At 41.9% G+C, this 27,122-nt stretch overlaps 1 protein-coding gene across 1 annotated transcript; it reads right to left on the minus strand.

The window, feature by feature from the left end:
• Window positions 1-1,130: 1,130 nt before the first annotated feature.
• On the minus strand, window positions 1,131-25,907 carry atp8b3 (ATPase phospholipid transporting 8B3). The gene is made up of 27 exons (XM_061078904.1): window positions 25,883-25,907; window positions 25,564-25,655; window positions 25,305-25,418; window positions 23,444-23,542; window positions 22,755-22,816; window positions 21,644-21,716; window positions 21,471-21,541; window positions 20,691-20,782; window positions 20,445-20,603; window positions 18,712-18,800; window positions 18,434-18,618; window positions 17,007-17,232; window positions 15,076-15,232; window positions 13,750-13,938; window positions 13,498-13,610; window positions 11,463-11,630; window positions 11,129-11,240; window positions 10,968-11,043; window positions 10,760-10,883; window positions 9,841-10,027; window positions 9,500-9,723; window positions 9,331-9,414; window positions 9,022-9,246; window positions 7,268-7,406; window positions 6,873-7,003; window positions 5,586-5,747; window positions 1,131-1,148 (listed from the first exon to the last, which is right to left on the minus strand). The coding sequence occupies exons 1-27, from the start codon at window positions 25,905-25,907 to the stop codon at window positions 1,131-1,133; spliced, it is 3,396 nt and encodes a 1,131-aa protein (XP_060934887.1).
• Between the last annotated feature and the right edge of the window lie 1,215 nt (window positions 25,908-27,122).

A 27,122-nucleotide genomic window follows, 5' to 3' on the forward strand; every position in this document is an offset into this window, starting at 1 on the left:
ACTAGGGTTCACACACGGCTATACAATGCGCCCCGTGGACGACGGGAGGTGTGTGCCGTAGCCAACCAACAATCAGCTTTTAACTGAATTAAAATATACTTTTTTAGTAAAAGAAAGAAAAAAAAGAATCAGATTTTAAAGGCATACAATAACCAAACCTCAAACGACAAAGATACCACACACATAGTATGTGTTACAAACAAAATGTCTCCAACACATACACTGGACACATTTTGAAGCAGAAGTAAAAAATGACTCATTCTATCTTTGGTTCTCTACCTCCTCTCCCCTCTTACCCCCATTGCCCCCTCTCTCTCTATCTCTCTCCCTCTTTCTCTCTCTCTCTCTTCCTCTCTATATTGATGCGGGTATTTAATTAGTACCATAGACACAAAGTTTCTATTTCTTGTTACTATTGTGCTCTGTTGTGCAGAAGTAAGGCACCTTGTTGATAAATCAAAAACAAAACAAATGAAGGACTTTTCAAAAGGAAAAAAAAGGAGAGGATGCAAGGACTGGACGAAGGACGTATTTTTTTTTTGCATTCAGTGTGAATATAGACTCGGAGAAGACATTTACCGTGAGAAAGAGAAAAAAAAAAGAAAAACAGGGAGCTGCTGAAGAGAAGAATAAATGACGGGACGCTTTCTCCTCTTCTGGCATTTCTGTCAGAACTGTACTCTCAGCCCCCTGAGCTGAAACAATGACCTCCAAACGTCCTGGCTGATTCAATGTGTTGTATTGGAGGGTGGGTGTGCAGGGGGGGTGGGGGTCAAAGCCCAGGACTCAATAGGTATCTGTATGGTCTTAAGATGCAACTGTAGCATTTCCAACAATGTAGTCAGATTAGCGGTGCAGATCAGATGAGAGATGGGTCACTGAGGAGGAGCCGCTCGGGACGTACCACACTAACTCCACGTTGCTGTAAGCAGTGGGTTCAAAAGACGCCAAAGGAAGACGAGCTCAAATCAAGTTTGTGGTATAACAGTTCGGTGAGCATATAGCTAGATTCAGCTCTAGGTATTAAGGCTGAGTAAAAATGGCATTTGTTTGTAGTGAGAAACCAATGTGGCTACCTCACTAAGCTGAGTGGTTTGTGAAACCGCCACTGATACCAAAGATACTGCAGCCTACCGGTCCCAAGCTGCCTAGGGGGACACACATACAAAAACAAAATAACTAAGAGAGCCCCCCCCCCCCCCTTTGTCCCAACACCATCACAAACACACTTGCACACATTATACACACACACGTACATGCATTTTCACACAGCGCAGTCGGACTGCATGGTGCCACACAGGAGGAGGTGGCTGCCTTGCAGACAGAGTTGAGTGCCTTTTCCCTTCAACCACGGGTGGGACTGCACTGGACACACACACACACACACACACACATGCATGCATAAAGCTACACACCCATTTACAAACATGCACTCACACACAGACAATGCACCCATAATTGGATGGACAGAAAGGAGGCTGGGTGTGTGTGGGGGGGCACAACGAGAGGGACACAGAGTGGGGGCTGTGTCAGCATTTTCTCCCATATTGACTTTCCATCTTGATACACTAGAATACAAGCACTTTATCATGTAGAAAGTCTATAAAACATTTTCTATACACTATTTATTTGAAACAAAATTATATGTTTACTCCTGAATCTGTCAGAGTCTCTGTTACTGTGTCGTTGATCTTCTAGGAGCTCACAGCCGTTGTGTGTACTTTATTTTTCTCCCTTTTCCTCACTCTGCCTCGTGCGCTTTTACTCTCGGCCACTTTGCCTCCCTCACATCAGAGATATTTTTGTGTAACAGAGAAAGGGGGGGGTAAAGAGGCAGAGGCTCGAAGCGCTCAGAGGGCTGTAGTTGTAAAAAAAACAAACAAAAAAAACAACAAAAAAACAACAACACACCACTGAATATCTCTTTCTCTCGCTCCACGGCGTGCAAGCACAGAGGCTGCACTAGGAAAAGTGTGGAAGACTCACTGACAGTATATATAGACACAATCCCCCCCCGACTCCCCCCACCTTCTGTCCAGGCGACCTCTCCCCCTGGCTAGTGCTAAGACCCGGTAGGCGTGTGTTGACAATTAATTCTGAAATACCTCAAAAACCTTTCATGTAAACTTTATGTAATTTAAAACTGAAAAATAATAACTGCTAATGATAAACGATGATTATGAAACTATGATACTATGATAGTTAGTTTTGGAACTTGTGACTTGAAGCTTTATACTGTTAAAATTCCTTTTTATGCGTTGGCTCATTTTTCTCTCGTACGTTTTCTCTTTCGTTCGTTTTTTGCTACGGCATGTACTTACTGTTTTTTCATAAAGGAAAAAAGACATTGTGAATGTTTCTGTGGAGGGGTGACACGAGAAAAGAGCCAGAAGAGAAGGCTAGAGTAGAGAGAGAGGGATGAGAGCTACTCACTTTAGTTTTACTTCAAAAGCTCTTTCATAGGCAGGTACATTTAAAGGGAAAAAGTCGAAAAAAAAGGGAAATTAATGAGAAAACTATGATTTGGGCTGGATTTTAAACCAAAAATTGATGTTAAACCAAAGGAGGGATGACCTTTTACTCATCGTTAGCTTTCTTCTGCCTTTAAGTTGTCTTTTCTCTGAAAAAAAATAATATTTCACAGTTACTTTTGAAGGTTCCTGGGTGTGTTCAAGTGCTCCTGATGTTCTTAGAATATTAAAGACCAGCACCTCCTGTTGAAAAGAAGGTGCGCTTTTCTTTCTTTTGTGCATGGATATTGTATAACTGTATAGAAACCAACAGGAATGACCTGTGATTTTTGTGGGGAGGAGGAAAAGGATGGACAGACTCGGGAGTGGGTGGAGAAAGGGGGGGGGTGGGGGATATTTTGGTTATCGAAACAAAAACAAAAAAAACAGGGGTGGGAGGATTTGGGTTTTAGGCGTTGGAGGGGTCCTTGTTTTTAGATTTTTTCCGTCACTGTTGGATTCACTGGTTGTGTGCATGTGTTGTTGCAACCCTCCCCCCCCCCCCCCCCCCCATGTTTCTTTGATGTATATAAATCCAGACAGTAGGGGGCAGTGTGTGCTGGGGGAGGTCAAACTCCTCTCCTCCCAATCAATAGCATCCAATCTTCATTCCTCGGTTTGAGGTCCTCACTCGGGTCCTGAACTGTGTGTCTTGCTTTTCCAAAGACAGGCTGTTTACTTGGAGTTAATCAGAGGGACACACACAGACCCGAGCGGCCTTGAATACACACCTGTGTCTGTCTACATGCTTTTTCTTCAATCTGTGGATGTGTGTTCATTTGTACCTATGTGGAAGACAAGTGTTTTCTTTTTCTTTCTTTTTTTTTCCAATGCTCCTTTACTATGGGTTGCAATATTTGTCATGCGGAAAAATTTGAAACCATTTCTTACTGACCGACCGACCAAGCGACCACAGTGCCACTCGGCAAACCGCTCGTCCCGCCATGCAGAGATGTCGTCAGCATTTACTGTCAAACAGCATATGTGTGTGTGAGTGTCATTTTCGCACGCGGGGTGGAAACGGGTCGCCGGTTGGGGCTGATGTAGAGACGACCCCCCCAGTCACACTGTGCTCTCCCTCTTCTGTTACCTGTTAATCAATCAGAACCAAGTGTCTTTGTGATGGTAGAAGACAATCAGTTTCAAAACAAGAGAAAAAAGGTAGAACGAGAGGGCAGGCCAGTGGGGAGGAGGAGGGATGATGGGGAGGACACACAGAAAAAGACAAAAAAAATCAAAGGGAAAAGAGGCTTTCTGAACCGTGGCGAGCTGTAGTGCCCGACTGCCGAACCACTGCCCCCCCCACCACCCCTCCTACCCACCACCCCTCCCTCTCCGACACGTCCATGTGTCACTCCATCACGTCCACACTCCAACACGACGCTCATTAGACCTTTTAAACTCACTCCCTCCTCACCCCATCCTGTCACTTTTCACCCCTCCTGCCACCATGTAGTGCAACGCAGGAGTGCATACCCCCCCTCCCCCCCCCAAAAAAAACAAACAAACAAACGTGTGGTGCAAAGACCACTTTTTTCATCAACCCGCCATGATTTTTCCTGCTAAATCTACTGATGATGTAACCAGCCGCGAGGAAATAAAAAAAAAATGGCTCCGGTTGGTGGCTTTTGCACAGAGAACTATGCAAACACCTGGCCCCCCAATCTTAATCGTTGCTGCTGGGTCAGAGTGTACAACCCCTCAACCCCCCTACACCCCCCCCCCCCTCAACAGTTAGACACTCATACGTCAACCTCATGGTTCATGGACCCTATACCCCCCCCATACCCACCCCACCCCACCCTCAACTCCCTTTCCTAGTTCCGGCAGACAAACCTCCAGTCTCTCAGGGTACAATAGAGAGCGACTGGGGGTGAAGAAGAGCACTACAGCAGCCCCCCCCCCCACACACATACAGCTTTACACGAATGCCCCAAACTGCCACTAACATCAAAATGGAGTCCATGTTGACGTTTGCAAGCTGCTCCCCCCCCCCCCCCCCCCGCCCATGGCTCCATCGCTCTACAATGTTTGACCGTCTTTGTCCCCAGAGCCAAGGAAGGGCCACAATCAATGCAAAGACGCTTACATTGTAATTGCTTAAGTTTACAAAGTCGTCTGGAGATGGTGGCTTATATTGCACTCGGAACAGACAGACAGACACACACAAACAGACCCAGGCACATGCTGGAGAGGGTGAGTCTGCCTTTTGAGAGTGTTTGCTGAAACCAAAGATGAAATCAGAGGTATGACAATCTGGCTACCAAACCTGGAAGACAATGTTCAGCTCTCTGGGCTGCTGCTCCACGGGTGCTGCGATTTTTAACGGCCCTGTGGACATTCTGCCTATTGCACTTAAACACACACACGTATCATGACATACATTCTCACGCACGCACACACACCGCCGCCCACGCAGGAAATGAGGGATGAAGCCCACTCACGACGTCGGGTCAGAGAGCCTCTTTTCCCTCCTCCCACTGCAGAAGCCGGAGAGCCTGTGGAGGACTTTTAGTTTCACACTAGCTGAGACTTTTTTTGAGAAGGAAAAAAATCTGAGTAATAACTGTTACAGAAAAATAAAAACTTAAAAGGATAATATGGGTAAAAATTGCGTGTTTTGAAATAAATTAACAAATAAAACAATTGTAAAACAAAGCGGTGCAGTCGGTTTATTGTGTTGACTTCGATCTTTAATAAAAGAATCCCCCTGTGACCCCAGATGGAAATTAGATTTTTACCACAATAGACTTATAGATCAATAAGTATGATATTCATACAGAGGTATGGTGTCTGTACATACTGCCTATATGTAAAGGTTATAAACTAGATATGTGGTGCATAATGGATTTGTTTATATTATTTACTTTATTGGAAAGCAGTAGCTGTACATATTAATCACAAAAAAGAATAAAAATGGAAGGTACAAAACATCTTCAATTTTATGTTACACAAACAATCTATAAAGTCACATATTTTCCCAATGAAAAGTTAATCACAATACACTGAAGTGTTAGTATAGTCCTTTGTGTTGGTTTGGCCTTGTGAGTAGGCCAGGTTATCAATGCCAGTCACCTTCTCCTCCACCAGGGGTGCTGTTCTGCGGATGCAGGTCCCGGAGGTGATGAGGCGCCCAGGCCCGGCTCCCTGAGAGAGGGCGTAAGAGGAGCGGCGGAGGGACGTGCCCCTCCTGAAACTTGTCTTCAGCGCCGTCGGCTGGAGGGACACACTGTGGACCTGCACCACAACCAGGAGAGAGGGACATCAGTGACCATGAACCCATTAGAATGTTTATACAGCACGAAATAGAGTCTGAATAAGTTGGTGTATGGTAAACAACATCCAAAACATGACATCATATAGAGCATAGACTGTATATAAAGATACAGACATATCATTTTCATTGCCCCCTGGTGACTGGCTGCGTAGTGCGAGTCAAATAAGATGGTTTCTGTCATTTTATGTCTCACACAAACATTTTTTTTGAAATGTTCTTTTCCTGGTCAGTTTGGTTTTAATTAGTTATTTGATGTTATAAAAACAGGGTGAAACATCTTGATTGACAGCTGACAGCTACCGACGTGATTTGTCGAACACTTGTATCAGCGGCCACTCAATACGACCCCCCCCACTACAAACACAGCTACTCAGACTCCTCCTCCAAATGACTTCAGAAGCACAAAATGGCAGCACAACTGTACAGGATATGTTTGTATTACGGGAGGACATGAAGATGCATCGTTCATTGGTTCGAATTCGTTTTCATTTTTGTTATATTTATATATAAAACATTAACACAAAAAACGAATTGATAGGGAAGGTTAACATGTTTCATTTGTAATGTCATTCACGTGTCACGATCTTTACCCAAAAAATTCCCATTGTCAATGTCTGTTATTTCTCCTTCAACATGGAATTCAACCCATCCCAGAGTGGCTCCATCTTTGGGCCGCTCCAGAATATTTGTGTATGATTTGCGTGTGTTCGTGCCACAATGCCTCCAGCAGGATTGTTGTTTTAAAAGTTGTTTGCTTTGGATATTGTGATATTTGATATTTGAACATTTACATGCACGTGTCAACAACGAGATACAGCAGCAAGCAAGGACTTCTGTCCTAATGGACTCAACCTGACAAATATCACTGACAAAAATACTGAAAATATTATGTAACCAATTGGCCAGACAGAATTATAAGAACCTTAAATAGTTTGAAAGTAGTCTTAGAGGGATGAATGACCTGTTGAGTGCTTATGTGTCAAACAAATTGATATTTATATTAACATCTAGGCAAACTATAACCTTTCAACCCCTTTTCTTCTTGTCTCAGTTGTGTTTTCTCTCCCTCCATGCTGATCTCTCACCTTATGTTTGTCATGGGCCGTTTGGATGACAGAGAGAGCGTGAGAGGTAAACGAAGGCAAAACAGCCGTCCAGGCAGTGAGCACAGCTGTGAGCCACACAACCGGATCGATGAAGGCCTTTTGAGATGTGCCTGATGAAAATCACACGCAGAGCAAATTAAACTTGTTCGCAGACATGTCAGATCACTCACTTCATCAGATCAAAGGAAAACCACATTAAATTATCAGTGAAAACAACATTTCATGCTGTGCCCTGTGTTTTTATCTATGGTCGTCTCTATTTGAATCAAATCCAGCACTTGCTGCAGTAATGGGATTCTCAAATGGCCACAGCCAGGAGAGGCATGAATCAGATATAATTAAAGAGCAGAGCTATGATAAGAAGAGACGTGTACCAATAAAAAAATAGTCGGTTGGCGATCTCTGAAACAGGAATCTGCTCTGAGTGATGCTGGTGACAATGAAGTACAGCACCACAGAGACACCCACAGTTGCGATATTGATCCTCGTCCAGTATCTGGTCACCAGCATGATCTGAGAAACAGAAACCCGAATTACAAGTACATGTGGATATATCTGCACAGTGACAATCAGGAAGAAAGGGTTCAAATACATTTGTTGGATGTGATTATGGGACAGTTTGATTGAACAATATTTTCTGAAATAAAAAAAACGTTAAAAAACTTTTCAGTATTGGTGAAACTTTTTACAAACTTTGAACAGTTTTCTGTAGAGCTCCTGGTTTAACTGTAGAATGTAAACAGACATGACTGCTACCAAAGGGTAATGCCAACGCTTCTTGATCATCCAGTGGTGAGTCCCTGCAGTACAGGTCATAAACCCTACCTCCTCCACGTTAGCAGATGGAACATGGTATCCCTCTACCGATAACTTTAGTTTTAATTATGCTATAAAAACAGGGTGAAACATCATGATGACAGCTGAGACTGATTTGCAATTGGTCCTCAACACCTTGGCTCCATCCCTCTATCGCTACCCTGCAAGATGGCAGTGCTCGTCTGTCATAATTTCTGGATAGTGGAAAAAGATTGGAGATTATGATTTCCATCTTTATACACAGTCTATTGTAATAATAACAATAAATGTAAATCTAACATTTGAATATTTCCTGTGTGGAAATTGTCTGAAGAAAACTGTAGGGCTGAGCAGGAGGTTAAGGCCCAAAAACTGAGAGAAAAGCTATGAAACATTCCTGAGCACATATATGTAGCTAGAGAGCAGGCCAAATAAATGATTAAAGAAAGAACTCTTGTGCTCTTGCAGTTTTCACCACCTGTCCTTCCCTTCCTATCAAATTCAACTAAACCTATTACAGCACCAGTCTCTTCCTTTATCAGACCTGGGTCATACTAATGGACATTGTTTAGAATTTGACTGTCAATTGTCCAACAGGAGATTGTCACTTGGTCCACACAACATCCCAACATCTACTTTTAAATTAGAAAACAAGTTCAAAAAACATTTTAAGCAAGAACGCATTTAAAAGGAAATCAAAATAGCGTTGCTTGTTGTGAAACATAAGCAACACCCCTCCAATGTTACTCCAATTGGTACCTTCCAACAGAAACACCTGCTCATTAGTCAATGGCAGCCAAACGAGCGGGTTTGACACTTCCGGGTTTAAACTGTACAACACACTTAAGTCACAGGCGCAACTGGCCGGAAAAAATGCTTTTTTCTCTCTCGATAAACACCTTGAATAATCGATATAGAAATGTACAGTATTAAGGATAAATATTATATCTATTGTATAATACTATCCTTGGTTTGGTTAACACTATGAATCCACAGAATCCACACAATGTTTTAATGGCATTAGCGAACAGGTACTAAAACAATGTGAAATACCAACACATCAACAAAGCAGATCATGATAAAAATCATCTCAAGAAGGGGAGGAAGTTAAATATTCAGTGAGCAAGGCACCTGCCTGAGTCAGTGCATGTTCTTTGTTTTCAGATGTGCCATCTAGCAGAATTTAAATCTCCCAGAGAAACAGTTAAGTCCTTCCCCAGAGTCCATTCTGATTACTACCAGTATACCTTGTATTTACTGCTCAGGTCAACACTACCATAGTGTGGTGATATACTGTATATGACACAATACTTTTGTTTGACTTGATCCTGACCTCAATTGTGGCAGTGAACGTGGCTGCCATGGAGACAGTGACAGACATGGTCTGGTAGTCATAGGCTGTGTTGTAGAAAACTCCAAGCGGGATGAAGAAGAGAACGAGCGAAGAGTAGACGGCATGGAGGAGCGACAAGGAAATGATCAGAGGGCTGGAGAGCTCCTGTCTCTGTCCGGACTTGTACACCTCCGGCCACTTCAGGCTGCTCTCTGCACTAACGTCCTGTGACGCACATGGAGAGGCAGCGGAAATATTAGGACAGAAATCTTTATTTGAATAATCCGCTGAAAACAACCTCATTCTCACCTGTTCAAGGAAGGCCAGACTCAAAATTGGGAAAGCTGTGTACAAGACTGTGTACATGGCGATGAACCACGTCTCATACAGAGTCTACAAGAGAAAAAAACAGACAGTTCATTAAAAGCAAGTAATCAATCATTAGACTGTAAGGCTCTGCAATCAATGTGTGACTAACCTGAGCACTGAAGCCATTGAAGAAGCCAAACCATATGTGCACAAGAGCAAAGCTACAGGTCTTGAACAGGAAGTAGCGCAGGAAGAGGGAAATACGCCTGTACGACCAGCGCCCGTGGACCAGTAGCAGCCTCTGCAGGAACCTGAACTGGGACAAAGCAAAGTCTGCGCTCTGCACCGCCTGACCTCCTTCCACTCCTGCCAGTCCCACACCCACATGAGCCGCTGGTGGACGGTACGAGACAGAAGAGAAAAGTACAATAGTGAAAAGATGACACTGATAAGTAGGTTTTGTCTACAGTAAACATGCTCTCTGTCATCGTTCCATGTCGCCTGACTTACTCTTGATCATGTTTACGTCATTGGCACCGTCCCCGATGGCCATGGTGACTGAGCTGGTGTGTTTCCTGACCAACGTGACGATGTCCGCCTTCTGTCCGGGGGTCACACGGCAGCACAGCACCGACTGACACTGTTTTGCCACCCTCATGAACGTGGACCCCCATTCTGGTCTCTGATCGAACTCAGCCTAGAAGGGAAACATCATCAATCAGCTCAGTACTGGTTATATTTGCAATAAACAAGCCTGCATTTCGACGGGTAGAGGAGCTGTCATATCTATTCCCCCCCCTGGAGGCTCTGTTTTCACTGCGATTAATTTTGTTTCAATTCTGGAGCGGATCCGTTTAAAGAGGCAGATCCTGTTATGCTTTTTCATTTTCTTAAACATAAAGCCATTTTCAGAAAAATCATCATCAAACTTTTAAAACTAGATTTTTGAGAGTGCATACCTCCAGCAAGGCCTCATTTTAATGGATTCTTCCCTGACCAATACCGCATCCTTCAAGTGTTTTCGTGTAATCTTGATTACAAACCAACAAACCGACACAGGTCATATAAACGTTGCTTCATGAGGGCTGTTGCATCAGATTGGATCATCAGAGACAAAACTAGAAGGAAAACTAACGCACAGACGTCATCAGAGTTTAAGTCCAATAACTTGCTCGGGTCCAATTGGTGCAGGGAGCTGTTACATTAACTTTTCCCAGCAGAGCCAGTAACTTCAAACCAATGAGAAAAGCCTGGAGAAAGGCATCTTGCATAGTGTATTCCAGATACCAATACGAATGCTTTATGCACAATAATCTACTACAATCTAAACAGCGGAATCTTGTATTTTTGGTATATATATATATATATATATATATATATATGATGACAGCTATTCGTCCATTTGCAAACATAAGTGATCTCTGTTTACCAGCTCAGGTCCAGTGAGGACCACAGCAGTCTTCGCCTCAGCCGTCTTCAAGTCTGCAGCCCACACCTCCATGTGCGGGGCCTTGGAGAAACTGGCCCCTGGGTCTGGGGCCTGGAGTATCTGCCTGCAGGGGAAAACACACACAGATCAATGAGTGGGTGTGTTAGTGGGTGAGTGTGTGTGTTTGTGTATTTGTATCATTGCTAACCTTAGCTCCTGCCATTCCAGTAATCTGGTATCAGGATCTAGTAGTTTGCAAGAATATGCAATATTCACAGCAGTCTCTGCAGGAAAGAGAGAAACCACAGCGGGACTTAGTTTTCATGTAGCTGCCATTCCTCTTCCTCCTGCTACAGTATGTAACAATACCTTTTTTGTCCCCAGTTAGTACCCATACTTTAATCCCAGCCTGTTTGAGAAGAGCAATAGTCTCAGGGACGCCCTCCTGGAGCCGGTCTTCGATAGCTGTCACCCCCAGGAGCTACGAAACATGACAGTTGACAGGATTCTATTTTCTTTAAGAACAACTTTTTCTCTTTTTACGAAACTTAATTCAGGGAAGCGTAAAGGACAGAAATCCTTAGACACAAGCTTGATTTAAAATGGTTATCTGCACGGGCCGTGCCGTGTCAATGATAAACTATCCCACGCTAAACAGAGGATTGACAATAAACATATAAAATCACACAGAGGAGCAGCCCACCTGCATCTCTTGCTCCATCTCATCATACAGCTTTTCCAGCACGGCGTCACGGTCACAGGTCGCCATGGCAGCAGACCCGGCCAGAGTTTTACTCCATTGCATCCACAATGCCTCAGGAACAGATCGAACCGCAACACACAACGTCCTCAGACAGGCCTGAGAAAACAGCTGACAGGAGATACGTTAACTGGTTATTTGATTGGCTGCACATTATTTACTGAGTGGTCTGTCAGGCACAAGTGAAGCATAGACAGAGAAAACACAGGATATGCATTTTAGTATATGCATGCACGCCTCAACTTTAAGTCTCAGATGGGAAGGACTAATGTGGAGATAACTGGTCTAATATTTTCTTTCAACTGATCTTTGACTTCCCCTCAAAACTGTGACCAGACAGTTTATATTGGCTTTCTGTAGCTTCAAATTAAATTCAAGACTTTTTAGGACCAAATTTAATGTCAATATGTCAGGTACGACAGATATGAAGAAATATCAGAATCCCGCAATAGTTTACTCTTCCCGATAATTGTAACTAAGGTTAAGTAGCCATATAAGATAAGATAAGACTTCATAAAACGAAATTCTTGTGCCAGCTTGCTCCCAGATTACAGCACAGAACAATATAAAATAGAATAGACTATAAACAATAAAGAATTAAGTCTAAAATATAAGTGAGGAAAAAACAAAAGTTAAAGTGTATTGTAAATTAAATCAAATTAAGAAAGATAAACTAATACTTAATTATAGTTTCAGTAAATAGATATAAAATGATAACGGAGTAAAGGATATTGCACATGATATTGAAATTGAAATATTGCGCATTATATTGAAATGTATTGAAATAAAAATACCGCACATAAAATTGAAAATATGAAAGATGATATTGCATCAATATGATGATGAAGAGAATAATCCTCAAAACACAGAGTTATCTCTAAAACTACAGAAAGAGACAGTATCCAGTCTTTCCCACGGCCGAGCTGAGTGTTTGCATCACTTCCACATCGGTCTAATTTGTAGTTTTATTACAACGTGCTGATATTTGTATCATCGAACCCACAGAGACTTTATAAATAAAACATGCCTCCAAAGTATTTATCTTAGAAATGTATTCAAAGCACAATGAAAGTAGCCTTAAAATAAATTTATATTTAAATGCACATATTTAAAACCTGGTTCATAATATTTTAACACGTAATAATTGAATACTAAACTTTTCAGGACCCTATATACACCTAACCTTAAAATGTCTCAGATTTAATCAAAAGGAATTTCAGGCCTTAAAAAGTCATTATCATTAATCATCAGTATTAATTATGTTAATGATTAGTGTTCGTTTAACTGATTAGCTTAATGTAAATAAACTACGAACAAGACCAACATGGAACTGAAACAAACTCAGTGTACAATAGACTTGGCTGTGAGAAAGAAAATAGGCACCTATACTGTCTCGGTCTGTAGTTTGTGAGATAATGTTGTGTTTCGAGGGTTATTATTATCAACTCAGCTACTTCACCTTTATTTCAGTTATGGGGAACTGTAAGTAACTCTGGGACTCTGACATTCCTTCATAACCATTGTACTTGACATGGGTCCTAAATGTCTTTCACTATGATTTTTAAAAGTCTTGAAATTAACTTGAAACCTGCAGAAAGCCTGTATGTCAAGCTCCAGCCAGCAGGCACTCAGCTTTGCTCAAAGAGCGGAAACAGGGGAATCAGCTAAGTTCATACAACAATCCTGCTCCTACCAGCACCTTAAAAGTTTTCTGATTTACACACTTTATCTTGTTTGCTAAACCCTGAAAGAAAGACTGTAAAAATGGTAAACTACCGTGCGCAGGGCTATGTCTTGACCAGGCCAAAGGGCAGAGCACATCCATCAACAAGACTTAAGTTTTACAAGAACTGTAATGTTGAACTGCTTAACACTCAAATGTGGACCAAAAATACCCTGACACTGTGCCATATAAATAGTAAGGCTCAGTAGGTGTAGTGTGCAGCCCACTTCTGGTTCAGAAGCAACTCCAGTTCACCTCAAGCGCTCTTTCAGTCCATTCTTGATACGGCGAGTCCTTCTGCAGTCTCTCCAAGATCACTATGTCTGCCCCTTTACTGTACAGCTTTAACCCACCCTCTGGCTCCCGAACTGGAAAGCAACACAAAACCAGTATGGATTGATTTATTCAGAGAAAAAAGTGACAAAGTAGAAGATAGTGCAAGTATAAAACAAAACATTGGAAGGTTGAGGATATTTTGTTGGACTGTGTTTAGAGGGCAACTCTCACCCAGTACAGACATGCATCTCCTCTTGCTGGTGAAGTCCAACAGCGCCAGCAGCTGATACTGTCGAGTGACCCCGAGCTCAGAGACTTTCATGAAGTCTCTAGTCCGAGAGAGAAAGACCCAGCCCAGCTCCCTGGCTGCACCGACAAGAGCCTCCTCGTCCGGGGATGCAGACTGATAAACCGGAGACTCTGCAGGAATAAAGTCGGGACAAAAGGTGGACGTGAACACTTTGTCCGGCAGGAAGGATCCATTGTGCTTGTCAGTAACTTTATTCATGCATCAGATTCTTGTGTGTGGCTTAGTGGTAGAAACATAATTCTGACAAAATGTTTTTTCCTTTCAAATTTAGTTGAAACTGGGCCCAGTGGTGTGTGAGATAACAGGGATTTATAATATTTTGACCTGTAACTGGAGCAGTCCCAGCAGACCAGTCAGTATAATACAGGAACACAATGAAAACAAGAGTCACATACAATAGAGATTTCATGAATTATCCGACCAGTGGTGTAGGCTATCACCTGAGGTTTGCCAATTTCATCGAATGAGGACAACAACTCAGTGACCTCCACTGGGGGATTCTATGTTTTTGCCTGCATTTTTTAGTTAGTTAGCAGGATTATTCAAAAACCATGGACGGATTTATCACAATTCTTGAAGGAAGGATGCTAGAGATGAAAAGGAATGTAAATTTAATGTCAGGATAATAGTGAACAAAATGATCATCAGTTATTGCAGTATTATGGCAGTGTTGTTAAAATGTGCTGTAAATGTTAAACAATTACTCATGCACAATATAGTTTTATATTGACATAATATATATCATCAATAAAAAGGATTATAGTATTTTCATTATTTATCACAGGTCCACAACTTGTTAAGTTGAGTTCAGACGTCGACCCCAATTGTCAGAGTCTGGCAAAAAATATGCAATGTGGCAACAGTGGATGTTAGCATTTTTAAGCTATATTCAAAGATTACTAACAGTTCTCCTGCTGTTACAGCCGCCACCTGCCTGCTACTCCTTCTCCCATATTTTTATAACACACAACACAACACCTGCTTGTACTTCGAAACATTGTGAGGACCTTCATCGGCATAATGTGTTCCATAGGCCCTGACATCTAACCTTAACCATCACAACTAAATGCCCAACCATAGCTGTTAACCTAACCCAAAATGTCCTCAATCTGTACAGTCTAAAGGTTTGTCACAAACATATAATATCGAGTCCACACACACACACACACACACACACACACACACACACACACACACACACACACACACACACACACACACACACACACACACACTAACTGACTCACCTCCCTTCCACTCTGTCATGACAGTGTGACACAGAGACAGTGCAGTAAGGAACTCTCTGCTGAGTGGACACTGCTCAACTCTGAGCTTCTCCACAAGGCTCGGAGCAGACATGCACAGACCACCGCACGAGAACGGGTTCCAGCTCAAGTCCATCGGCTGCAAAAGAATGACAACAGGCATATGAGCATGAAAATCTCAAATCTGGATGAAGATTAGATGAAGAAAGGCGCAAATTTGAGAGGAATAATATTGTACCTCCACATCCTCTGCTCTGACTGATGCATCACCTGTGAACGTAAGGAAAGTATTGTACTGGTGAAAAAGGATTTAAAATTGACCCAAAGAAAGGAAAGACAGAGTGACAGACAGACAGTGAGACAGACAGACAGACAGACAGACAGACAGACAGACAGACAGACAGACAGACAGACAGACAGACAGACAGACAGACAGACAGACAGACAGACAGACAGACAGACAGACAGACAGACAGACAGACAGACAGACAGACAGACAGACAGACAGACAGACAGACAGACAGACAGACAGACAGACAGACAGACAGACAGACAGACAGACAGACAGACAGACAGACAGACAGACAGACAGACAGACAGACAGACAGACAGACAGACAGACAGAAAGACAGACAGGGGGTCTAAAGCAGGAAATGGCTCAGACACACAACATATGGTTGATGTGATTCAGCCATGGTTTCAGTTACAGTTGGTCTTCTGTGGGCTGCTGTTAAATATTTAGTAGACAGACTCGTGTCTGTTGAATCTGAACACGTTAAGTGTCTCCTGTTGTCCCTCTCTTGAGGAAAGAGTTTCATCTGTGGTTTGTGTCAGGCCGCAACCCCAGAGGGATCTTTGCTCCACTGTCAGCCGGTGGGGAAACTCTGCATATGCTTCATGAATAAATAATGCATGAAGAAAAACAAGTGCATGTACAACAGGATGAAATCTTTGAACTGCACACATTTTTGATTAGACACAATCAGGTGCCAAACAAACACTTGAGTGTCAAATATCTGAGCTCCTCAATGACACTTGCGTTGTTTTTGAAAAGGACACTTTCGTTAGAGCTTTAAAACTTTTGTTGTTATCACAGTAAAGGATTTCTATTTTATCTATCAATTAATTTGCTTGCTTGCTGGAGGGTTAGGGTCAGATTTTCTTGAAACTGAGTGGAAGGTTGGGCAAAAATGGAAAGGATTCCATTAAGGCGTCAGACTATTTTTTTTCCTCTCTCTCAACATGCTTGTGAATTTCTCATGTAATAACACTGAGATCTTTATGAAAACATTTCAGTCACATGAACCGTGCTAAAATCTGCGAACAGGTGTAATTTGAAGCAGATCCAGATAGTGATCTCGATGTTCTCATACTTGTTTATTTAACGTGGTAATAAAGTGGCCAATCAGCCTTGGCAGAGGTGTGCGCTCTCTGAGTGCTCTTCTAGTTTTCAAAGTAGGAAGAGTGAAGTGTTGTTATCCATCTCAACTTTATAGTCAACCATAGCTATTTCTTGACATAACAATTAAATACATTACGAAAAGAGGCATTTTGAGTGCATGTTCCATTCTTATCTTTATGTACATCCTGTTGAAACTGTATTCTTGTGTAAATCTAAAGAGGCACTCAGAGGGCACGTATCTCCGTCAAGTATAACACCCTATCTCACCATATGAAAGAAAGAGACCCTTTTAAGTTTCCATAAAATCGGTTCAGTAGTTTTTGTGTAATCCTGCAAATCTTGTTGGCGGGTGTAATAAAAGAGCAAGGCGACGAGGAAACTTTTATCTCTGCCAGCCTGTACACTGTGAGGTCAGGCACTTTGTTAAGAGCTGATTATGGGTTGTGGTTTACTTCAATTGAAATTTCTTATAGAAAATGTATTTCTGTATGTAAATTCGAATTATAAAGACTATTTTGTCATAGTTACCATAGATCTGCCCAGCTATGCAGCACTGTCTGAAGAGCAGATGGTTCTGAGTTAGCGTCCCGGTTTTGTCGCTCAGCAGGTATTCCACTTGGCCGAGCTCCTCGTTCAGCGAGGTGTTCCTGGCCTCGGCCTTTCTGTCCGCCTGCTGCCAATACATCTCGATATCCCAGCCTATAAAGAGGCTGTGGACTGTGTGGATCATCTCAAACCTGTGGACACACGGGCATGGAAAACAAGGCAGTGAACACGCAAACACAAGTTCGTGCATTAGGTTTGGGACAAAATATCGATATGGCAATATATCATCATCCTGACTCATACGTTTATCCATATGTCGGCACCAAATTTTTATATTTACTAGTTATTTTTATATTTTTATAAAAAACAGATATAGTGTGTGTTTTGCCAGTTTATGGTTATTTTGCATTGGAACGATGGCACATGTGGACATTGACAAGTAACAGTGTGTTTGTGTTTGTGACTGTGAAACTGACAACAAATTGCAATGAACTAAATCACAAATCCTTCACTAAACACTTAGACCGATGTTGTGATGTATCGTGATTAGGGCTGGGCAAGTTAACTAGTTAATTACGAGTTAACTCATCACTTATTTAACTCAACTTATTATTTTATCTCGCATTAACTCAGGTTTGATTATTTATTGTTTTATTGTGAAAGTCAGGCTTTTATTTTGTGAAAGTCTGTTGCTGACTGCTGCGGAACCGGAAAAAATAAAATAATTGGCGGATAAACAACCATGGAAAAGGCTACGGAGCTTTTACATGGCCATTTTCATTTTAAAGTCCTTCCAGACGGCGGAGTCGACAGAACCAAAGTTATTTGTAGCCACTGCCAAGGTGAATTTTCTTATCACCGGAGTACTTCCAGTCTAAAATGTCACCTGAATGCAAAACACACAGTTGATATCAGCAAATCATTCAACGAAACAGCAAGTGGAGCGAGGCTTCGGCAGACTATGTTAGACGCAGGGAGGAGTATAGATTTTCACAACGAAGAGGATAACATTAATGCCCTGGCAGTGGCATTGAGCTTTAACTTTGTATTTGCTTTGATAACATTGTTAAGTTGAGATTTACACTGAATATTTTATTTAACTGCTACTGTATTAAATGCTGATGTTAAAAGTGTTTGCACAACAAATGTTATGGCGCTTTCGTTCATATGGCAGAACATTAAAAATAAAATTGCGCTATACACTACTTTTTAATTCATTATTGGATTTTGCGTATACAAATGCAATCGTGAATAATCAGGGAAATCATGCGATTTATCGCGATTAAAACTTTTAATCGTTGCCCAGCCCTAATCGTGATACATCGAAGTTACACTGCGGTCCCCACCCCTCGCATACATAGTAGATTGTGGAGTATTGAAGATGTAACTAACGTGATGTAGAGGGCTATGGGCATGGCTGGGCTGAGCAGGATGACGTAGCTCCAGTAGGCTAGGAAGCCGGTGTAGACTGGATTACCGTTAACCACCAAATCATCTGAGTGGCCCATGACCCAACTGGAAAACACACCACTGCCGATGGCGAGAAGCAGAGCTATCAGCAGCAAAGTCACGACTATCTGAAAACCCACAATAAAGACCAACACAGTGTATATGAACATCTCACTGCAGCGCTTCACGGCCGTCATCCCTCTTGTTTTTCACTCACTCACCCCGATCACCACGAAGTTGAAAACTTTCTCAGTTTGCGTCGTCTTCACTCTAAGTTTTCCGCAGTTCTTCAGGATCTTGGAGTCCGCGCCTGGTACAATACAAGATTGCTATTAGATGTGGGGAGGCCATCCTGCAGCCAGAGGGCGAGAGTTCGTGTTCCAGTGTCAGCGAGCATCTGCTGATGTGCCCTTGAGCAGGATGCTGAATCCCTATATCAGCTCTGGGGGTGTGTGACCCCGCTGCTGAGAGGTCAGAGGAAAGAGAGAGTCTCCCTTGCGGGGATCAATAAAGTACTACACTAGGTTTTCTAGTGGTGTTACTCTGTATCTGGTGGGCTGCCAGAAGAAAACAAGCTGAAGGTGTGAAAATGACAAAACTGAGAATGTGTCACATCGTCAAACTGTTGCAGGACTGAAAACTGACTCAAACTGATGATAACATGTCAACCTTGTTCAAACTTCATTTAAAGTAAGCTCAGTCAAGTGTGTGTGTGCGTGTGTGTGTGTGTGTCTCTGTGTGTGTGTGCACGTGCATGTGTGTGTGTGAGGAAGGTGAAGAGTTATAATCAGGCTAAACTGGGGTCAGACGTTTCTCTTATGAATGGTCAAATCCATCTCTGGAAGAATTTGATCTATTGATCTGCTTCACCAGAACTGAAAGGGTCACAGTAGTGACACCTCAGCCTGGTTCGGTAATATCCGATCAATGATCACTTAAAGGAGGGGAGGGGCTTGTAATCAGCCAGACGTTAGCAGGTCCACTCCTGCAAGAGTACTGTCCATAATTAGCAGTATAATGTATTCCACATAATAAAATGTGTCATTGAAGGGGGTGGAGGCCAGAGTAGGAGGTGAAATGATGCTGGATACAGAGCATTTTATTTCTTTAATACACACGTCTCTAGAGCGTTGGGCGGTCGGAGGGATTATGTTTACGGGTTGTAGGTCCGTCCAATTCTTTTGAACATGGTCTAGAGAACGTCTAAAGGGAATTTCTTCAAATTTAGTTCAAATGTTCACTTGGACTCAGAGAAGAACTGATTTGATTTTAGTAGTTGAGAGTCGAAGGTCAAGGTCTCACTGATCCAATGTTCTTGTGAACGCGATAGCTCAAGAAGGTCTTGAGGGAATTTCTTCAAATTTGATACAAATCTTCTTATTGGACTCACAGATGAACTGATTATGTTTTAGTGGTCAAAAGTCAAGTTCACAGTGACCTCATGATGTTGAATTATTTTTGGGACACCCACGGAATTCTGGCACAAACATTCACTCAGACTCAAGGATGACCAGATTAGAATTTGATGGTCAAAGGTCAAGGTAACTGTGACCTCACAAAAAAATAATTTTCCTCATGAACATGTTAACTTAACCATGAACCAAGAGTCTTGAATCCCTTCAAATCAAAAGACATGTTTATGGCCTCTTGAATAAGAAATCTCAAGTCTGCTTGTATGGAATTTTGACCAGTTGTCACTTGGACTCAAAGATGAATTGATTAGATCACGGTGGTCCAAGGTCACGCTGCCCCCATATGTGTGTAGAAATAATTTTACGTTGAGAGACTGCAGTAGTTGGCGGAGGTTTATAACCACAGAGTTGTCTTAGTCTTGAACCAAACAGGCCAGATCGAGTGAAGCTTGTATTCACTTTATGAACAAAAATGGTCTCATCCTTCCACTATCTACCATTTATCCAGCATATTAACACCAAATAAATGATTCTATATGTACCAGTGTATATGGTCAGGCCATAAGCAACCTCTGTGTTTTTGAGGACTGTTCCCCGCAGGAGGATGTGCTCGTTGTCCAGCAGATGACACTCTCCCCGCCAGTGCAGCTCTCCTCTGAAGGTGTACAGGCGTTTGTTTGGCTCCTCACAATGCACAACACCTGTGAAATCAGAGGTTATTTCTTCTATTTCTATTGTACTTTGAAATGAGCATCTGTGGAATCTGCATTCTTGGTAAAAAACACCACCATCGAATGCAGCAAGGGTCTCCTCTACGGGGAGAGAGGCCAGCTCAGAGTGTGTGACACCGGCCGCCTGCCGGTACTTGAGGTTGCTCTCACTGTGCAGGAAAGAAACAACTGTCAGTTCAGTCAACCCACAAAACAGATATAGCACTGAAAAGTCAAGGCAAGTTTTAATAATCACACTAAGAGTCTTGTATTCTTAATTAACTCTTTAAGAAGGAAATAAGTTGTTTTCCATCAAGTTAAACAATCCAGAGAAATAATTAATTAGACCTTTGACCTCTTAAAATAAAGGCTCATATAACTGTCTTGACTGTGCAACAAACCAAATCACTGTTTAACATCTCTGACCTTTACGGCAAAAAGACAAAATCACAATTCACAAACTGACCCTTTCACGGATCACATTTGTTCCTTTGAGGATTACACTGATCACGTTTTTGCATTGAGACCCAAGAACTACAGACCTCAGGCAGCAAACATAGTGTTACCAATATAATCACTTCTTAAGACATATACATTTTTTGTGCTAATATTTTTAACTATGATATATTTGAATTGTATGACATGATTTTAAATCGAGAATAAGACTGTATTTACTTTTATTGTATAATCGTTGCCAAATTGCCAAAGTGACATGCAATATATAGTTAATACAATCGTATAAATAACTTATAGTTATTATAAGATGAATCAAATTCAAAATTGATTGTCAAACAATTTTCAGCAGAATGAGGCATTAATCAGAGTGAACATATTGATACAGCCGACTGTGATGCTTACCCGTCGATGTCGGCCGTCTCCACATAACACAAACTGTGAGGCTCGGAGCTGTACAGGAGGAGAAGGTCTGCCTGGGAGGAAAGAAAGAAAAACAGAGCCGAGTAAGACAAACTAACAGTTAATTGATCAGACACTTTGTTTTCCTTCTTGTCTTTGTAAATTAAGCGTCTTACTGGGATGACTTGGTCTCTGTGGATTCGCAGCACGTCTCCCACACACAGGTCCTTCCACTGTAGCGGGTGGAAACTGATGCATAGAACAGATGAACGGTATTTACATTTTAAAATAAAAGGTAATATTTGCTTGTCTCCAAAAGCATAATTACTCTACAAGCACAACACTCGACTTGAAATTGATCAGATTTATCAATTTATTAGAGACGAAGAGAAAAATACAAATGTCTCCTCCACCAGAATTTAAAATGGTGGACTAAACGCTCCTTAAAATGGACAAACACTATTCAATGTCTATGTAAATCACATGAAAGTTATAAATGAGATGATGTGGTGTGGAAGGTTTGATTTATCAGTAATGACAGAGGCAAAGCAGACCAATATTTACCTATATTCAAAGAGCTGATGTTTACGCCCCTGTCCATTGGTTAGTTTGTTTGATTTTCAGTAGAATTAAGAAAAAACTACAGCGCAGATTTACATAAAACTTGGAGGAAAGATGGGACAAGGGCCATAAGTGAACCCATTAAATTTGGGCCTGGATCGAATCCAGGAATTTTTTTATCACAATTCTTTTTATCACTTTCTTTAACATTGTGAGACCAGGCATTTTTTCTTTACTTTACACTAATTCACTGACAGGGAATAATTCATGGATCTGGATGAAAAATCTGGCCCATTAAGACGGCTGATTTGCGTTGGCAAAAGTATGTGATTTACTGAGTTAAAATTATGAAAATTTTAGAAACACATATGAGCTTCTTTTCAATATACAAGCAAACGCTCTTTGTCTAATATTATGAAAACAATCCACTTCCCCTGCAGTTACAGCTGAGTGGAGGTTAGTGTATAAATTCCTGTCTGTAAATGTCAGCTCACAGGAAAACATCAGAAATCAAGCACAGTCAGAAACATAATGGAGTAAATATATGTGAATATGTCATCAAGAAACTGGTCATAGTGCAGACAATCCGAAACAGTGTGTTATTGTCCTGCTTTATTGCACGAAGGGACCATCTAGGGATTCACTCATTCACACTTCATTAGAGCTTCATTAGAAAGGGAAACTGCACCGAGTCCTGAGAGAATAACACAGTGTCTTTGTCCTCACCTCTGGGAGATGAGTATGTCACAGGGTCGGGAGTTAATCTGAGAGTCACTGCGTCTCCTTGCCTGGACCAGGGATGGAGGGAGACGAGAGGGAGACAGACCCAAGGAAAGAGGGAGAAGGAGAGAAGGAGATGGATTAAGCAGTGTGTCGAGGATGGAGGAGGAATGAGAGTGATAGACAGGGAGTGTGTGAGAGGGAGAGAGAGTGGCCGTGAAAGGTTGGACAGGAGAGAGGAGAGAGGAGTAACGCCATTACGGGGCTCTACAGTGACACCAGCTGGGAGATTTACACCCTCACCTAAATGATTAGTCAATAGAGAGGGGTCAAGCAAGCGTTTCACCCAGAGCTGTTAACGACCGTAACTCAGTGATGCACTTAACCAGAGAATTCTCCATGCAAAACATCACGCCTGCATTTAAAAGGAAAAGCTTTAATGATAGCAGGGAAAATTAATGCTGCTGGGATGACTGGTTTTGTCAATGTGGAGAGGACAAGGAGTCAATGAGGACAATGAAGGAGAGAAAAGAGTGCACGTAAGTGCCAGGTGCATAAATGCCTGCTGGCGGCCGGTCGTATGTATGTGTTTAAGATCATGCATATTGTGTGTGTGAGCATGTGCATTCATCGTGGAGGGGTTGTCCATCTCCCAGCACCCCCACCCCCCCTGAAAAAGTGAGTGGCGTTCTCACCATGTCATTGCCGAGGTCTTTGCAGCCTCGCACGAGGAGCACGAGGAGCAGCGGGATGACGGTGATGTACCACGGCACGGAGGCTATGGCAGGGACACACTGAGAACGAGGTGTAGGCACAAACACACAGAGGAGGAGAAAGAAAAAAGTTACCACACACATTGTATAAACCACACACACACATTCACACACACACACACACACACTTTCAACATCAGCTGTGATTCTAAATACCAAATATTAATTTATTTCCGGTATAACCCTTTAAATGTAATGCCACCATTTTTTTATACTAAAAAACACAACATTAATTTTGTTTCATATCGTAAATGGTAATAAGGTGATGGGAGGGTTGACACAGCCCAGGATTTGTCACTGATAAGCAACATTGTAACATTTCATTACATTTTAATGTATTTGTGTGATTAAAAAAAACTGATTCCAGTTTTTAAACATAATTACACAGTTTATTGTTTAAAAATCAACACAAAAAAGGAATATTTTCCGTTTACTACAGGAGAACAGCCTGGGATATGTCACTGATTAGCAGTAGCAGTCTTTAGCTTTTTTATTGTGTCTTCTTTTTTTTTCTTCAAAGCACCTTACAGAAATGTCCCCTCCCTGAAACTGGTATGAAACATTATATTTTCATTAAAACTAAAAAAATATTTTTTAGATTTTTTTATTTGTCAAATGTCATGTACGTCGGAAAGGACTAATGTGGTCTCTTAACAGTTGTCCGGTTTAAGTCCCTATAGCAAGGTGGTAAATCCTGTGGGAGACATGTATTTGGTCAAGATGAAGCCCTGAGGCTGCGGCACAGAGACTTAATGTGGGCTGTGGATGAGCAGCTTTTGATGGTCTGTACGTGCAAAACAAAACTCATCGTCTATATCTCATCTTACATTTGAATTAACTTTATGATCTTATTATGTTATATATAAATATAATAGAGGCCCCGTCTTGGCCGATCGCTACAGTTATTTGTTTAGGTGCTGCTTTGTCTTACTGCCATCATATTTCATCAATTTAATATTGTTCCTTTTTCTGTTAAGTCTGTTCTTGCACTGAGGATGATTTTCATGTGTAACTATTTTTTCTCTTTATACCGATTTGCTCCAATGGTCTTTTGATGTGGTCTCCTTGCACTTTGTTTCCTGAATCAGTATTATGCCAGCTACTAGTATCAAATCATAATTTAATCTAAAGGACATCAGATTGTCTGGGAAGTCAGAGGAAATCCTGTTTTCTTTAAAAAAATCCAGACACGGTACAACTTAGATTGGCTTTTCATGTTTGTTTTTTTACCTCCACCAAGGAGTATGTTTTCATTTGTGTTTGTTTGTTTGTTACCAGGATTACTCGCAAATTACTTGGTGGAAGGATGTGATCCGGGACAGTGGAGAACTCTCTATGTTTGGTGCGAAACCAGATCAGGAGCCTGATTCAGGGTTTATTTAAATTCTTTAAATCTTTTGATTTTCTAAAGTTTCATGAATTTATCAAGAAATAATGCTGAGTTGGATCAGAAAATAGTCCAACATCTGGTGCTAATATTTATGCAACGGATTGATCTGGAGATTTATCCGTTTTTTATGTATTTTTGTTACTGTACAGTAACTAATTATATCAACTATATCAGAGAATGGATGTGTTGCCCATGTTTAATTTAAACATTTTGAAGACAATTTCTGTGTACCTAGCTATATGTTTATATGTATCTGATGCAATACATGTGCTCTTCTAGTTCGAATAGAGTCAACATCAGACAGTAAATGCTGCAACTTTGCTCATTTGACCACGGCTCAGATTTTTCAGTGCCAACATGAACAGAGAGAGAACAACTGAGTCCTTATCTGACCTGCATCACCACCATGAGAAGGAAATAGAGATTTGCCACCCGCTGGAATTGTTCAAACAGCGTCATGGGCAGAAAGGTCAGGGGGGAGAACTTGTGGCTGCGCAGTACATTGTCCTGACAACCATGGATAGAGCAACAGCAAGAGAGAATCAGAAGGGAAACAAAACATACGCAACAACACATTAACGATTACATCAGGTGTCAACAGGTGTTAGGGTGCCATGTGGAGGAGAGGAAAGCCCGTGCAGCTCTGACTCACCGCATATAGTCCCCAGCGGAAGCACAAAAAGGATTTCTTCTGCTTGGGTTTGTGGAAGTGGCGGCTGTTTGCCCTCACCTCCCATGAGAGGCCTGTGAGGCAGTCAGAATATCAGTCCATCTCCAATTGCACACAGTGATTTCATGTATCATTTTCCTCAGCAGACAACAGATGGATGTTCGTTTCATATAAAAAATACTGAGCTTCTTTCTCTCTTTCACTTACATCTCAGTGGATTTGGTGAGATAGAGCGACAGTGTGAAACCGCAGATGAAGAAATAAAGGGGATATTAATGATGAACGGTAAAAAGTGACGTACCTGATTCCAAACTCTCCTTGGCCATGACGACGTGCGGACGTCTGGAGACACCTATTACACTACTAGAGGGAGACGGCACAGTGAAGCAGCTGCTTGTGTCCCATTCTAACATGTCCTAATCCCTCTTGTAACTCATTACGTTGTGTTACCATGCTCACCTGCAGCATTGTTCAACACAAGCAGGAGGTTACAAAACACTGCTGATCTACAGACCCCCCCTTACACATATATACTAAATTATACTAAAGTCATCTCAAGCCTTTTTTTGTGTATATGATGAAATACAGAGAAATATTGTACCAACTTGTCTGGATGAATCTCTGCTGTGGGCTGGAGGAGGGTGGTGAGAGGGAACTGAGGCTGCTCGGAGTCCGAGTGTCGGCATCAAATCTGCGACAAATTCAAACACAAAGAACTGCAATGACTACTTTGCCTGTTGCTTATTCGTCAAAACCTCACCCATGTCTCTCACCAAATTATTGAGACAGTAAACTAGCCTGTTCTGTATACTAACCATTCTTGTTCCTGTAATAAATCACAAGAAGCAACATATAAATTACCTGTTCAGTTCAGGGAGGAATACATTTACCTGCAGCGTTCTCCACTTCTGCATATCCGGGTGACAGAGCTGGCCAATCAATCAAGGAGCTCCACTGACCTAACTAAACATTAGCATGTTTGTTTTCATAACCACTATTCACAACACACAAGCACACACACACAGACCTGTTTCATCCATCACCCTCCTCTCTCTTTGTCCAGCCCGACCCCGCCTCGCTCCTCCTCCTCCTCCTCCTCCTCCTCCTCCTCCTCCCAGGTAAAGGCTCCGGTGTCACAGCCTACTCCCCATGCACCTTACCTGAGGAGAGACAGAGGAATGGAGGAGGGGCACCAGACCCATTAGAGTACAGGCATATCAAATCACTGTTTGGTTTGACTTGTTCTTGCAGCTGTTTAAACAGTAAGAATGTAAATGATTCTAGTATTTGGGGATAAACTACAATCCAGACCCAGAAATATTGTATATATATTAACTGGATGATTTAGGAAGTAACCTAAACAGGAAGTCTTTGTGACTGCATGGTAATGGTACTTTTGTGCCATGACAACAGTGGGAGTATTGGTTTACAGGAATGTGAACGCAGTAGGACTTTGCATTCACACTGGGCCAACACCCCCAGTACACCAGTACTCATTCACTGCACTTCTTCTTTTTTGGTTTCTCACGTACTCTCATTAC

The sequence above is a fragment of the Limanda limanda genome, chromosome 9 (genome assembly GCF_963576545.1).
Source record: "Limanda limanda chromosome 9, fLimLim1.1, whole genome shotgun sequence".
NCBI classification, from domain to species: Eukaryota; Metazoa; Chordata; class Actinopteri; order Pleuronectiformes; family Pleuronectidae; genus Limanda; species Limanda limanda.